General features: G+C 38.4%; 1 protein-coding gene across 5 annotated transcripts; it reads left to right on the plus strand.

The window, feature by feature from the left end:
- Positions 1-758: 758 nt before the first annotated feature.
- Positions 759-9,539, plus strand: LOC105558574. Of its 5 annotated transcripts, none has more exons than XM_012006328.1 (5): positions 759-1,192; positions 2,523-4,111; positions 4,230-4,362; positions 8,308-8,524; positions 9,331-9,539. In XM_012006328.1, exons 2-5 carry the CDS (start codon positions 2,566-2,568, stop codon positions 9,463-9,465), a joined length of 2,031 nt encoding a protein of 676 aa, XP_011861718.1. In that variant the 5' UTR covers positions 759-1,192; positions 2,523-2,565; the 3' UTR covers positions 9,466-9,539. The 5 variants fall into 5 exon arrangements, 4 of the variants coding, with proteins under 4 accessions (XP_011861718.1, XP_011861719.1, XP_011861720.1 ...); XR_001008681.1 differs by lacking the exon at positions 9,331-9,539 and adding an exon at positions 4,479-4,746 and having other exon boundaries at positions 761-1,192; positions 8,308-8,378; XM_012006329.1 differs by lacking the exons at positions 8,308-8,524; positions 9,331-9,539 and adding an exon at positions 4,479-4,861 and having other exon boundaries at positions 761-1,192.
- Positions 9,540-14,953: the final 5,414 nt, after the last annotated feature.

The raw sequence follows: 14,953 nt of genomic DNA on the forward strand, positions 1-14,953 counted from the left end.
TTCGGAGTCGTCCAAATCGAATCCGACACCCTGTATAATGGTAAAATTAATGTTCCAAAAAAATTAATTTTTTATGATTATATGGAGGTCGCCGCCATTTTTTAAAATGAAACTCCCTATTGCTTATTATACTATTTTATTCTACTAATTAATATGAACAACTTTTGTCTGAAACATTTTTTGATTTGCCTAATACTTTTTGAGATATTCAAGAGAAAATTTATAACTTTTTCAATGTTTAGCTTATAATCTCCCGATAACTGTTTGTCGGAGGGAAAAGTATTATAGGACTTTTTTACTTGATTTAGTCTCAAGAATATGCTGTTGTAAAAGTGTTCCAATATTGCAACACATAAAATTTACATACACAAAATTTTTCAATAATTGAAACACCATTGCAACAGCATATTCCTGTTATCGAGAGATTATAAACTAAACATTGAAAAAGTTATAAATTTTCTCTTGAATATCTCAAAAAGTATTAGGCAAATCAAAAAATGTTTCAGACAAAAGTTGTTCATATTAATTAGTAGAATAAAATAGTATAATAGACAATAGGGAGTTCCATTTAAAAAAATGGCGGCCCGGTACTTTTCCCTCACCCTGTATACCTGTATACGTCCTATCGCGGCGCATTGCCGCGCATTTGTTGGGTAACCGGCATGAACACAGCGTAAAAAAAAGTTTAGAAAAGAAAGGCGACGCTGCCGGGCTACGGGGCGACTCTGTTTACATTCGCGGCGCCCCGTAGGGAACTTATCTTTTTCCGCGCGATTATCGCTCTCTCAAGGTCTTCTCAGGTTTCCCTTGTTGTTTAGTAGCCGAGAAAGAACGAGAGTAACAGAGCATAGAGAAAAAGAGAGCGAGTTTGCGTCTGTATGTGTGTGTGTGTGTGTGTCTGTGTGTGTGTGTGTGTATATGTGTGTATGTGTGTGTGTGTGTATGTCTCTGGCGCGTCACCGCGAGCCTCAGTAATGCGCGGACGAGAGGCGACGTGAGAGGCGGTTGTGTGATCCACGGTTGCCACGGCCGGTGTCGGACGAATTTTCATCGCTGGCTAGAGTCGCCCTACGAGCGGCACCGAACCTCCCAGGACCTGTGACGATCTCGCGCGAGTCCGACGCTCACTTTCCTCCCGCTGGCGGATCGACGGCGAGCGTTTTTCATTGACGATCTCGTGGCTTTTCGGAAGGTACGTAATGCAGACGTATTCCCAATTCAGTCGGTGCTCGTTAGCTGCGTTTGTCATTGCAAATCTGAGGCGTGAAGTGTGTTCAAGCGAGAGCGAGCGAGAGAGAGAGTGAGAGAGAGGGGGGAGAGAGAAGGGGGGAGAAAGCACTCCGACACCTCAGATGTGTAAAACTTTGTCCACGATCCAAGAACTGTGTCAAAGTTCCGACAAATGTTTAGCCAATCAACTTGCAGCTATTCCATAAAAGCTGCAATTGGCTTCACATTTCTTGAAACTAGAACTTGGACCAAGTGCCTCTTAGCTTTGTGTCCACGATCCAAGAACTTGAACCAAGTAGCATGGTGGACACAGGCCTTTAAGCCTAATATTACGTTTGTCGCACGACTTTTTTAAGCGTGTTGATTGGCTGCCGAATAGAAAATTTCTATAAAGATACTCGAGAATTTTACTATCCTGCGGCCAATCAACACGCTTAAAAAATTTGTCGTACGACAAATGTAATATTAGGCTAAAGGCCATTCTACAATTGCGTAAACGTGGTTGTTAGCGGTTGTGCAGTGTTGTAAAACTTTGAACTAGCATTTCTGATTGTAAAGCCTGTTGTAAAAGATGGCTGAACTTCATCTTTCACGACTACACGATGTAGAACGTAATGGCTAACCAATCAGAATTCTGTCACGTGTCCATACCGAACTGTACTCTGATTCATTATCATTCACTTCAATTACGATGTATCTTACTCTATTGTATATTACTTTGTTGTACAACACCTACTACTACTTCTACTCCTACAACCCTACAACTACGTTTACGCAATTGTAGAATGGCCTTTAGTAGCGTGCTCATTGCTTTTCACGCGTCGACCGAGATTCGCGGGTATCTCGAGTTTTAATGAGTCAGACTGAATGCGTAAATTAGCTACAGTACTAAGATCTGATTGCACTATTTGTGCTAATGCAAGAGCCAATCGCAAGGTTAAAGATTAAATATTTATCGCAAAAAAATCAGCCTCTATTCAATTCTTATGGGAGAATCTCTGTTAACTTAAATTAAGCCTCGTCTATTCTAGCAACGTGAACACAGGCCTTAATGTGTTTTTTGCTCTAGAGACATTTTATTTTGTATTTTATAGGCAATTCAAAATGCTCAAAAAATTTGTCGACAATGTACGATTGTACAATTGTATAGGGTACAGTTTATTAATTTGCACACAATTTTTAAACGTATTATCGTAGATTTATCTATAACGTAGATCGGGTTTATGTTAACAGAGATTCTGCCGTAACAAATGTTTATAACAAACATTTATATCAATTATTTTGTTTACTAGCTAGAGGTCTGTATATACCAGAACTGATAATACCAGGAAAAAGATGAAGAACGTACATTTTCCTATAGAGTCCTTCGAAACTGTTTTTCCGGAGGAAAATGTCTTTAAGGAGGAAACCATCGCGAGTCAAGCTACATTGCAGAGTATTCAGCGGAGTTTGCCTAATATTTTAAGAAGCAATAACGCAAGGACGTCTAGAAGTTGTAAAACATTGAGCAAAATCGATGCCACCTTTGTATCCAGTGTGGAAGACGGAAATACCTCTTTGGAATTAAATTCATCGTCCAGTATTGATTTGGATATGGAGGCGAATTACAATAAAAACGAATCACCAAAGCCGCACCACAAAAGGAAGCAAGTGCACAACCTGTTGAACGTGCGATACGATATTCCCGATTGCAACAATAACAAAAATAAAAATGCACTCCCAACATTTGATCAATTAACTGCGTCATTACGTGCGTCACCAGGAGAGTGCAAGGAGAGCGTACCGACGAAGAGAGTAAAGTGTAACAACAAGCAGAAGAAACTTAACAAAAAGTCAAAAAAATCAACAGCTCGCAAATCTGGCAGAGAACCGCGAACGTCACGTAAAAAGCCGGATCCTTTAGCCACTATTCCAGAAATAGTAAATATGAATAACACTGTAGTAATGCAAACTGCTAATAATTTTTTGGAGAGTGATATATGCATTCAGCCCAGCTGCAACTCTAATTTTCCAAGTGTTAATGTAACCGATTTACACGACAGTGCGACACCATTGGTTGAGCCTAATACTTTGTACTACAACAACGAGATTTACAGTGTCGAGAGAAAGAAAGATATATATCTCAATCATGTTATTTCTAATCAACCAACGGAGTTTGACACAGCGCTGCGTAAAACCACCCAAAGAGATCTTACGAGTTACGAGTTTCCAATAACAGAGAATAATTTGCAGCAAGACAGGGACATTGGATATAATTTTTTACCTACATCTAAAATATTGTATTCTTGTTCCTGCGCAAATTGTATGTCAAACGACAAAGACATTATATTTTATGAAGCTCCGGTTTCACCTTCAACAAACAGTGACGATTTGGAAGCAGAACTCTTCAAGTGTGACATGGATACAAATATATTTGACTTTTACAATAATAATTACTTTCAGATATTTGAAAATAATTCAATGGACTTTGAACAGACAAATCTTTACTACCAAGAGTTTGACGAGAACAGCATTAAGAAAGAAAATGGCACTAAGAGTACAACAGAACTAATCGAAAGCAGTGCAAACGTGTCGTCCATAGAACAAAATCAATCACAAAATTCACAACCTTGTCACATTGATGAAATACAAGATTGCGTAGGATCACGTCTTACAGAACTTGTTACATATCCCAATGGGAGAGTAAGAGTGGAAAATGCAAGAGTTTACGATGATAGGGATATCTCCAATTATTTAAATTTGGAAAACTTCTCGATGAAAGGAGAGGAAATAAATACTAAAAATGAAGCGCAGATTCAAACTGATGTACCTGTTGCCAACTCGGCCTCAACTGATGTACCTGTCTCCAACTTTAAACGTCAGACACCGGAAAATAAAACTGGTAAATAAGAGATAGAAAATAATTATATTACGATATTAAATTATATATGATAAATTATTACTTTGAATCTTTATCATATTAATTGCTTAAAAATATACAATTGATATCTTTACTTTAGATTTGTGTGTTATCCAGTGTTCTGAATGTGGAAAGCTATTTAATAAAAAGCATCAATTATGGAAACACTATAAAACTCATTGCAACTTTTACAATGAGCATTTCAAGTGTCATATCTGCGATAAAATATATAGGTAAGAATACATAGATAAATAATTTTGCTTGCTTATCGCTATAAATGCGTTATATAATTGCAAACACATATGGAATGTATGTTTTATGTACATATATGTTATTAACAAATTTACAGACATAGATCGTCATTATCTCAGCATTTACGGATAGCGCATAAAGTCTCATTTGGTGTTCACAACAGGTTTTACTGTAACAAGTGTCCCAAATCGTACGTTAGATATCGCGCTTTCCAAAGGCACATGCTTCTTCATGACGATTAATAAATCCAATAGAACGTAACCCACTGATGACTGGGGTTACTAACGTGGTGTTCTTAATTTGAGATTGCGATTAAGAAATTACGCAAATCATACATGACATGAACATCAGAAGTGCTCACATAAGTATAATATATTAACTGTTCGTTCGATATATATTTATAGTTCAACGAGTAATTTCAGACTTTACGGATAATTTTACATTTTGATAAGTCGATACTTAATACTTAATTTTTTTATATTTTTTGTTATCGTTTTTGTTTTTTCCATTATTTAGAAATGTTCCTCTTTATTTAGATTCTCTTATTAGCATTTTCTACTAGGATTTTTTTTAGTTTATAGTGTATCACAATGGATTTTATTACTACTGTATTTCTAGTGCATTACAAATTCTTCGCTTTAAGAAGAATTATTCACCTTAATATGTAAATAATAAAAATTTCTCTTATACAGGGTGAGGAAAAAGTACAGGACCGGTAAAATATCTCGAAAAATATGGGAGATACGGAAAAATGTTTCAGACAAAAGTTGTACGGTTTTAAAAGGGCTATATAATGGTAAAATTAATTTTCGACAAATATTAATTTTTTATGATTATATGGAGGTCGCCACCATTTTTTTAAATGGAACCCCATCTTGTTTATTATACTATCTTATTCTACTAATTAATATTAACAACTTTTGTCTGAAACATTTTTTTATTTACCTAATACTTTTTGAGATATTCAAGAGAAAATTTATAACTTTTTCAATGTTTAGCTATGATATCTCGACAACTGTTTGTCAGAGGGAAAAGTAGTACAGGACTTTTTTACTTGAATTGGTCTCAGGAATATGCTGTCGCAATAGTGCTTTAATTATTGAAAATTTTGTGTATGTAAATTTGTAGAATACACAAAAATTTTCCATAATTGAAGCACTATTACAACAGCATATTCCTGAGACCAAATTAAGTAAAAAAGTCCTGTACTATTTTTCCCTCTGACAAACAGTTATCGAGATATCATAAGCTAAACATTGAAAAAGTTATAAATTTTCTCTTGAATATCTCAAAAAGTATTAGGCAAATAAAAAAATGTTTCAGACAAAAGTTGTTAATATTAATTAGTAGAATAAGATAGTATACTAAACAAGATGGGGTTCCATTTAAAAAAATGGCGGCGACCTCCATATAATCATAAAAAATTAATTTCGTTCGAAAATTAATTTTACCATTATATAGCTCTTTTAAAACCGTACCACTTTTGTCTAAAACATTTTTCCGTATCTCCCATATTTTTCGAGATATTTTACCGGTCCGGTACTTTTTCCTCACCCTGTATAATTCTACATGGATTTTATTTTAATAAAATATCGATTTAATAATGAGCGAAAATATTCAATATTAAGAAGTAACATAGTAAATAATAAATAAAACGTTAAGTTTAAAAATTAAATTTTTCTAGTTGAGAGACTTCAAAATTTTCGACAAATATATTCAAGGAGTGGAAGTACAGTAGTAATGAGCATTAACCAAACAAAGGATTTTTATTTGCATTTTTATGTGAAAGATTCTAAAGTATATAAGTATGACTTATTTTACTAATATTTGACTAATATTTGATTAATATTTAATTAACATTTGATTAATATTTTGTTCCTTTGTACATCTTCTTTTTTTACTTCCTGAGATATATCGCCAAAGTTTTTCTCGTTGTAACTGCAGTCTTTTGCTTTAAGGATAAGAAAAAGTTGTAAAGTCAAGGTATTTGGCCATTTATTTCGGGGTTATTATATAGTTTAACTAATAAATATATATATTTAATTATTAATTTCACTGAGAATATATATATTTAAAAATGTGTATTTTATATTGTTTTATATTCTAGCGATACATCAAAATTTGATATTTATGTGTGTATTCACATTTAATAAGTACATTACTACGACAAAAGTATGTTTATTTAGCAAATAAATATCTGTTACTGTGATAAGTTTACATTCTTAAAGAGCTGGAGCAATTCCCTAATTGTAAAATGATCACATTATTGATGGTTCCTTTATATTTTATATAACTGAAATTAATAATTAAAACTGTTATTATCAAAATAAAAGCAAAAAGAAAATATGTCGCAGTTTCCTTATCTTTTCCATAAAGATAGAAAAATCATTATTCTATGAAGGTATATTTGGCTATTTATTTTAGGCTATACATGTATGTCGTAGTAATACATTGCAGCTAAAATTTTATCTATCTTTTTAATTTAGATTGAATTTGGTCACAGTATAAAATTAATTTTTTAAATTATCGTATATTCACGTACGATATCCAAAGTGCTACTATCGTACATCGTAAAATGGCTAAAATTAACGTACAGATACGATAATTATTGTACGTATCCTAACGCTGCACGAATAGTGACGGCATTAACGCGAGGCACATCTCATAATGCGGCCTCTCGTTTACACGGCTCGCGAGGAGGGTGGTAGATCGTCGTGATTCCCACAATCATTTCCCCACTACCGTTCCTATCCTGCTAACACCGCTGTAGTCTCCACCGCCCCGTCGCACACCAACCGCTTGGGCTCGCATTACCGCTACCTCACCTACAGGCGGGAGTGTGGAGCGACCCGAGCATTGTGTGCGAGTCGCGGATTCGGACCAATTCGGACGGTATTTCCGCCGGTGTACACTTCTCTGAATACATGTACATAAGATATTGATTGTGATCGAATCGTGAAAACTTGAACATTCCTTTTCTAAAGGTAAGAAAAGCAAGAAATTCTCATTATTCAGTTCGCGTTTATTTTTCCCATGCTTCGCGGTTTTGTATATGCTCATTCATGTTATAAAGTAAAACGATGAAGAATTAAGCATTTGCTTGCCCCGTGGTCTCATATTTCTTCTCTTTCTTGACTTTTTCATTTTATTTGGAAAAACCCATAGCTGTTTCACTGACGATTCACAGTGCATTAATAGGAAAGTCGATAAATTAATTTTTTCGATTAAATTTTTTTATCTTTATAATTTTCAAATAAACAAGCGAACAGGCTGAACAACGATGACGAGCTACATAAGGTGACAGTGTGAAAAACATATATTTGAACAATCGTATACGTGAACGTTTCGACTGTAACAGTCTTTGTCAGCGCAACAAATTGTGTAAAAGAGCCATAATTAAAAATTAAATAAACCGGTGGAAATATGCAGTTCATAAAATTGTCGTTGCGGGACGGTATCGCGAGGGGCGCATCGTATAATAACCAGAGCCATGTCCATATCCAAAATGGTAGTAAGCCAACTCGGTCACGTTTAATTGTAAGAATAATTGAATAACGTATCTGAGTGCATCGGTGTCATCAAACCTGTAGCGCATTAAATAACGTGAATAAGTTCGTCACGCCAAGTAAAACGGTGAAAGTAAGAGTTCTATGAAAAGCCTATTGCAGAGTAAGAGCCGATCAAAGCTTGTTTATTTGAAAATGTTAAAATTATGTAAATAGTCCAAGTTAGAAGATTAAAAAGAACCAAATGTTTAATTTGCATTTATTCGTTCTGTAAAATGGTGACGTTGATAGTTTTATGAAAAGCTAGTTGCAGTGTAAGAGTCGATCAATGTTAAAATTATGTGAATGATCCAAGTTGGAGGGTTAAAAAAGATAAAATTTGTAATTTTCATTTTTTCGCTATCTTTTGTTTTCTTTCAGAAATCCCGCGAATATGGTATCCCATCAATTTTTATATCCTGAGAGTTGCAGCCGATATCCCTATGTCGGCAAAGTATCCGCAGGAGAGAAGCATTGTGCTGACTTCATTTATCAATTTGTGAAGGAAGTCTTTCCCGGGCACCCTAATTCATATGGCGTATTTTATACTGCCTCTGACATAATTGGGACACCTACCGTTTTTCCAGATTATGCTAATGTATGTGTACATCTTGATATTATCTGTTATTATTAGTCCCAGTCTACAATACATACAAAAAAGCTTAAGTAGTAAGACTCAAGACGTAAGAATGTCAGCCATATGAAATTCTCGGCGTAGCTTACGTTTTAAAATGACTGCTGAAGGTTTCGACTGTGATTGATTAAAGACCCGAAGGGCTTTCGCACTGTCAAAGCCCAATCCAAAATACTTAAGTAGTAAAACTTAAGACTTGAGAATTTCAAACAATCGGAATTTTCAGCATTGCTTAAGTTTCAAAATGACTGCTTACGTTCTCGACAGTCATTGGTCATTTCCCTTAAATCTTAAGTTTTACCGTTTAAGTTTTTTCGTGTTTTTCCACCTTAATTCACTTAGTGCTTCAGTTTTAATGTTTAAGTTTTTCTGTGTGCCAGGGCTCTTAAGGCCTGTGTCCACAATGCTAGAACTTGGACCAATGCTTATAGCGCGTATTACAATATTACAATCGCGTATTACAATCTACAGATTGGTCTTTAAGATTAATTAATTAAATTAATTTAAGGTTAAATTACTTATTGGTACTTTATCTAATAAAACCGTTTATACTGACTGTGCGATAAAGTAGGTTGTTCGCGTCGCACGCGTTTATATGTTTTTGTTTATTATTCAATAACTATTGCGACTTTTGCAAAATTGTACATAACTTTTCTTCTCCGTTTGACCCAATCTACTGTTTTTCGTTTTGACACCTTTTGTATGGAAAATTTTTTAACGAGATGCTACAACATTTTTGGTATTTCATGTTTTCTGACTTTTTAATACAGTGTAAACTTGACATCGATGTCTCTACATCTCCACGGCAAGGCGAAGCGCATTATTGTTCACGGGAGAACTACCATTTCAGAAACTATGGAAATAATTATTATATATTAGTATGTGACATTTCAATTGATAATTGAGGAAAGATATTGTTTAAAAATATACACTCGTGTTGGGAAGAGTGTATAATTTTCTCTTTCGAGAAAATATAATTATACACTCTAACCACTTCACTTTTGTTTACCATGTGATTAGTAAGGTGGATGATTGAAATGTAGTTAAATTTACTATTATTGCGATTGTATTTACTATATAAAAATAATTAACTAATTTACTATTCATTACCTGGATATTTTAACAGAATAATAGTTGAAAGCTTATATTTTATAGTAAATTTTTTAAATAATTGGCATTACTGTGTCTATATGGTTGCTATTACAAATATTTATTATAGTAACAATTACTATAAAAATGATATTCCTGATTATAATTATTTTACTGTGTAATTATAGTTTATAGTTTCAAATTCTACATATTTTTCTATCAGCGTGTCGCATCAGAGATCGAAATATAAGACAATCCACAATCTGCGCGGTCGCGTCTCTCGTTCTTTCAACAATTGATTGCGTCAAATGCAAATTATGGTGTCGTTATATCGCGCGGGAGGCGCAAGGGGGAAATTTCCGATTGCTACCGTGATTCCGATCACGGCGTCGTTCCGCAAAAATATCGTCTGTTCCTCGCTATTTACACGTCGGTTCTCAGCCGTAAATTGTGACCGAGGCCCCCGTCACGTAGCCCCGTCGAATTTACTGACGATCGTGCCGCGACGGGTAAAGGGCGGGCCTCGCCTTTTTAACGACGTACGATATCGCCGCCTCCGATATCGCAACGCGGTATCGACCGCGCGCGACTCATCTCGCCGAGATGCCGCGTTATCTCGCCGGTGTAATCTTCGCGGCCCCGATCGGCATATCTGGAAGCGCGGGCGAGCGCTGCTCTCGGCAAACTTTAATTAAATGAAATTTTAAGCCGAGTGTTGATACATTTCGTAATCCCCGCCGGTGCAGCTTACACGACCGCGATAAGTTTGAGTTTCAGCGCGGTGGTACGCTCGCTTCTACCCTCGTCGTCGGGACGACTTGAGTTTTTAGCCCGCAGCGTAATGTATCGCATAATCTCGGAAAGATACGCGTTTATAATATCTGTGTTTCTTGGGGGGGGGGGGGGGACGCGAGAGTTTAAATTCAGCAATTCTATTCGAGACAGTCTAGCTTATATCCGAAATTGATATGAATAGGCTGCTTTTGCAGGATCCCGATAAATTACCGTTTCCCTTGCAATGTGGAAAAAATTGATATTAAGCCGAGTGTAATTGCATAAGAGACTTTCATTTCGAAATGAGAGAAATTACGAAGCGTATCGATTACTCGTTTAAGCGTAGAAAAACCGCGGAATATCTTATAAATAGAATAATGGAAGATTGTCTTATACGATAACAATGAAAAAAATAACGTCACAACTACTCGTTACAATTTGCACACGTGACAATTACAAGTGAAGAGAGTGAAATCGCGGGGAACACTTTACACGGCGCTGCCTCGTCACTCTGAAAGGACGCGGCAGTAATAAGGAAACGATAACCTCGGCGTAGGATACCGATATGCCCGTAAAATATATATCGATATCACCCGCAGTGTCGGCAAGTAAGCGCGGACGCGAAGATACGAAAGCGAGGAGGCGAGAGAAAAGGTTACATCTATATTTTCTAATATCGCGATATCAGGCGGGACCACCCCTATCCCGCGTGGACTCGCACGCGCGCGCGCGCGCGCGCGCGTGTCCGTATCCTCGTGGGCCGCGCGTCACCGCGGACCCTCGTTTTCACCCTCGTCGAAAAGGGTGGTCCACGGTGGCGCCGTGTCTGGTCGAAACGGGAACGAAGGCTTGCGCCGGAACCGCGCAGATCCTCTCCTCAGTAGTTGCCCAGACGCTGTCACGGGCGTAGCTGGATGCTGGATCGTCTCTCTCTCTCGCGCGCGCGCGTGCCGCAGGGAGGCGCTTCCTTTTCTTCTTCCTCTTCCTCCTAATCACGTCTCGCGTCGCCCTCGCCGTCGGCGACGTCGCCGCTGCCCGCCGTCGTCATCACCGTCGTCGTCGTCATCGTCGTCGTCGTCGTCGTCGTCGTCGTCCCCGATCGGCGGCGTCGCGCTCATTGACACGGCCCGATCGTCGCCCCCGCGAGCAAGGAGAAGGCGCCGTGGAAAAGGGAGGCCGACGAGACGGAGGATCTTTCCTGCCGGCGTGATCGTGGAGGAGGGGGAGAGAGAGAGAGAGAGAGAGAGAGAGAGAGAGAGAGAGAGAGAGAGAGAAGGGGGGGGCGGACAGATAGAGGTAGACCGAAATAAAGAGAGAGAGAGAGAGAGGAGCGGACAGGTGGACCAAGATAGAAAGGGGTGAAAGGTGGACGGAAGGAACGAGGGATATAGAACAAGACAGAGACCGACCGGCGGAGGGAGGTGTTGCTCAAGTGGTGCTCTGTGTATGGTGCAGTGCGGTGCTGTGCTCGAGAGAGAGAATGGCGTGGACGGATTTCGCGTGTACCTCGCCGTGACGTGGGAAGGTAAGAGAGCGCCGCCTTACGCATCTGTCTTTCTCCCTTCCTCTTTCTTCCCTCCTTTCCCACGTTTCCTCTCGACGTTCTTTGCCTCGCCACGCCGCACCGAGACGTTCGGCTCAGCTTCTCGTCCGGTCCACTTTAAATCGGAGTCGCTGCGATTCGAGAGAGTTAAAAGGACGATCGTCCGTCGGCTCGACCGGCACGACACGACGCATCGCGTCGCGTCGCGCCGCGACGCCGCGCCGCGCCGCGCCGCGCGGCGCGGTGCGTCCTGTCGCGTGCGCGCCTGACGCGACGCGTGCTGTTATCACTGATGGCTGTAAGCTCCGGCTCTTAACGAGCATCGGCTTCGCTAACAAACTGCCTAGCGATCGCGTTCGCGATAAATCTATCGGATTTCATTCTTAAAAGAGCGGGTTTATATTTCACAACGCGCCGTCATATGACAGAGAAGATATATCGCCGCTTCTCACTGAAGTTCCTCGCTTATAAGCGTGCACTTTAGGTTTAACGTGAGGAATTTTGTGAAACGAGAAATTTTGCGCAACGAAATTGTCGCACTATTACCAATTTCGCGAAAATGTCGCGGTTCAAATTCGACTCTCATCAGAATTTCATCAGATTTGCGGATAATAGCAAAGTGATCTTGCGTACGATTCACGTGAGTTCAGCTTTACTGTAAGAATAAATGTCATTTAATGCTTTACCGAGGAAGCCAATGTGCCGAATTAAATTGTTGCGCATGCGTAATACTTTCTTTCCGATGTAAACGTAATTTCAAACGAGTTGTATAGTGCGTCATACATTCCTCAGCTCAGCTTGTTCGCAAAGTGTAAGATTACAATGTAACGGCGCGCGATATCCGTTGCAATGGCACAGGTAAAAGTTTTAGGCCCTGGTACTTATTACCTATCTCCAGAGATCGCGGCACGTCGCACCTTTTCACTTCTAAATGTGACGATAAGGAACAGTCGTGGAGTTCCTCGCCCCTTGACGCATGATCGAAATAAAGGAAATACGGGCATTTCTGCGGGAAATATAAATGCCCGGCCGTACGTCTTCCTGTATCCCGCGCGGCCTAAGAAAATGGTTAATTTCGCGAATAAAATTTACGACTGGGGCAGCCACGATAGGCAGCGGCGAATTTTGCCTTCGCTGTCGGCCTCCGCCGCAATGGAGCAACGATAAAAAGGCAGAGGGAGAGAGCGAGAGAGAGCGAACGAGAGAGGGGGGGGAGAGAGAGAGAGAGAGAGAGAGAGAGAGAGAGAGAGAGGAGAGAGAGTGTGCTTTGTTACCGTATTATTTATGAGGAAAGAACTTATTTATCTTGACGAGGGGTTGTTGGTAGGGCTGAGAGAAAAGGGCCGGGACTCAATAAACGAGAATACCTCGGTGTAAACGTGGCGTGTAGGCGAAGATCACACGTGACGCCGATCGATATCCTCTCGAGTATAATCCCTTTTGCGAATCTGACGTTCTTGTCTCTATTACGTGGTAAACACATTGTCCGATCGTACAGCACGGAGGAAATTGAGCTCAGAAATATTCATTCGCAATTTTTGTCCCCCGCTGACGATTTGGCGATGCCGGCCTGCTGCAAAATTAAATAGCCGAACCGTAGGCTCAATTTTTTTTTGTTCTGCCAAAATAAATCCCTTTATTTATATTCGGTCCATTATACAGCGCTTCCCATTTTAATCAATTCATGCAAATATGGTATGCAAAGTGGAAGGGAAACATCGCGTAATATATGTATCTATTTTATTGGCGGAGGCGAGGGGAAGTTTTTCGTTACTTTTACAAGCAGCGTTTTATGTGCACATGCTATTTTTTAATATATAATAATATTGTAGTTTTAAAAAGACAAACAATGACTGTTATGTAATATTATAATAATAACATTTTTTTACGAATTTATTGTTTTCAACTTTAATCGGCATTTAAAAATATATTTCTTACGAATGTAGAAATTCGCGTAATCTTTAGATTAATTGCTAGCCAGATAATCGCTCGTTAATAAACAATTGTCAAATACGGATAAAATATTTACAAAATGTAGACATTCATGAATCGGGGATTTTCCCTGAATTTTGCATTGCTCGCCACCCAGGCCAGGTTTATTAACGAGCACGCAGTAATCTTCATTTCTCTTGTGTAATATTCTCTTTGTATACATATCAACGGGCGATCTGGTGCAAATCAATCTTGTGTTATGCTTGTGGCTAATTATCTCTCTATTTAGTTATGTGCTTATGCGTGATTTAGATGTGGAAGGTACCATGCTCGATTAACGAACAAATGAAACTTGTAGTTCCATTAAATTAGAATCGTTACTATGAAGAATGACCTCGTTGTGAAAAGATACCTGTATATCAAGTGGCTTTGGAACAGCTGTTGAATATGTAGCTTGTGAAATTAAGTAATTTTATAGGTGTGTTTTACTTTGGTTTCATTATTTTAGACGTAGCTTCTGAGACGTTCACGGCATGAAGGAATAGAGTTCCGACAAATATGAATTTGATTTCAAGTTACATTTGCATTTTACGTTATAGTTCAATAAGCTTAACAATATCGTACAAATTATTAGATTTACGTACACTGACAGAAAAAAAATGGTTGCTGTTACCACAATCCTACTATAATTTATAGTCATTTTAGGAGCCGACCACATTTTCATAATTCTTCCAACTACGTAAGTTATGGTTGATCTAACAATGTACATATTATAGTTCTCATAGACACAATATTGGTCCATGCAACTTACAGTATGGTTGTCATGAACCAAAACGAGTTTCTAATTTGGTAAGGTGTACTATAAATATTGCAATAACAACCACAAGTATATGTAATAGTAATAATCGTATTTACATTGGAAGTATTATAATAGTCCCTGCTTTTTATTACATATACACATTGCGTTCACTATGTTCATTGGTTACATCACTTTGCACTCATAAAGAATAGTACAAGATAGCATCTTTCAAAGAAAAGATAAGTAATCTTATACG

Source organism: Vollenhovia emeryi, unplaced genomic scaffold, assembly GCF_000949405.1.
Source record: "Vollenhovia emeryi isolate VEMERY1.0 unplaced genomic scaffold, V.emery_V1.0 DF939330.1, whole genome shotgun sequence".
Classification (NCBI taxonomy): Eukaryota; Metazoa; Arthropoda; class Insecta; order Hymenoptera; family Formicidae; genus Vollenhovia; species Vollenhovia emeryi.

Excerpts from the sequence above, each read along its gene's own strand:
- LOC105558574 (XM_012006328.1), top strand. The coding sequence starts at position 2,566 with ATGAAGAACGTACATTTTCCTATAGAGTCCTTCGAAACTGTTTTTCCG. Across the intron at positions 4,112-4,229 it reads GACACCGGAAAATAAAACTG|ATTTGTGTGTTATCCAGTGT; the intron begins GTAAATAAGAGA and ends TCTTTACTTTAG. Across the intron at positions 4,363-8,307 it reads ATCTGCGATAAAATATATAG|AAATCCCGCGAATATGGTAT; the intron begins GTAAGAATACAT and ends GTTTTCTTTCAG.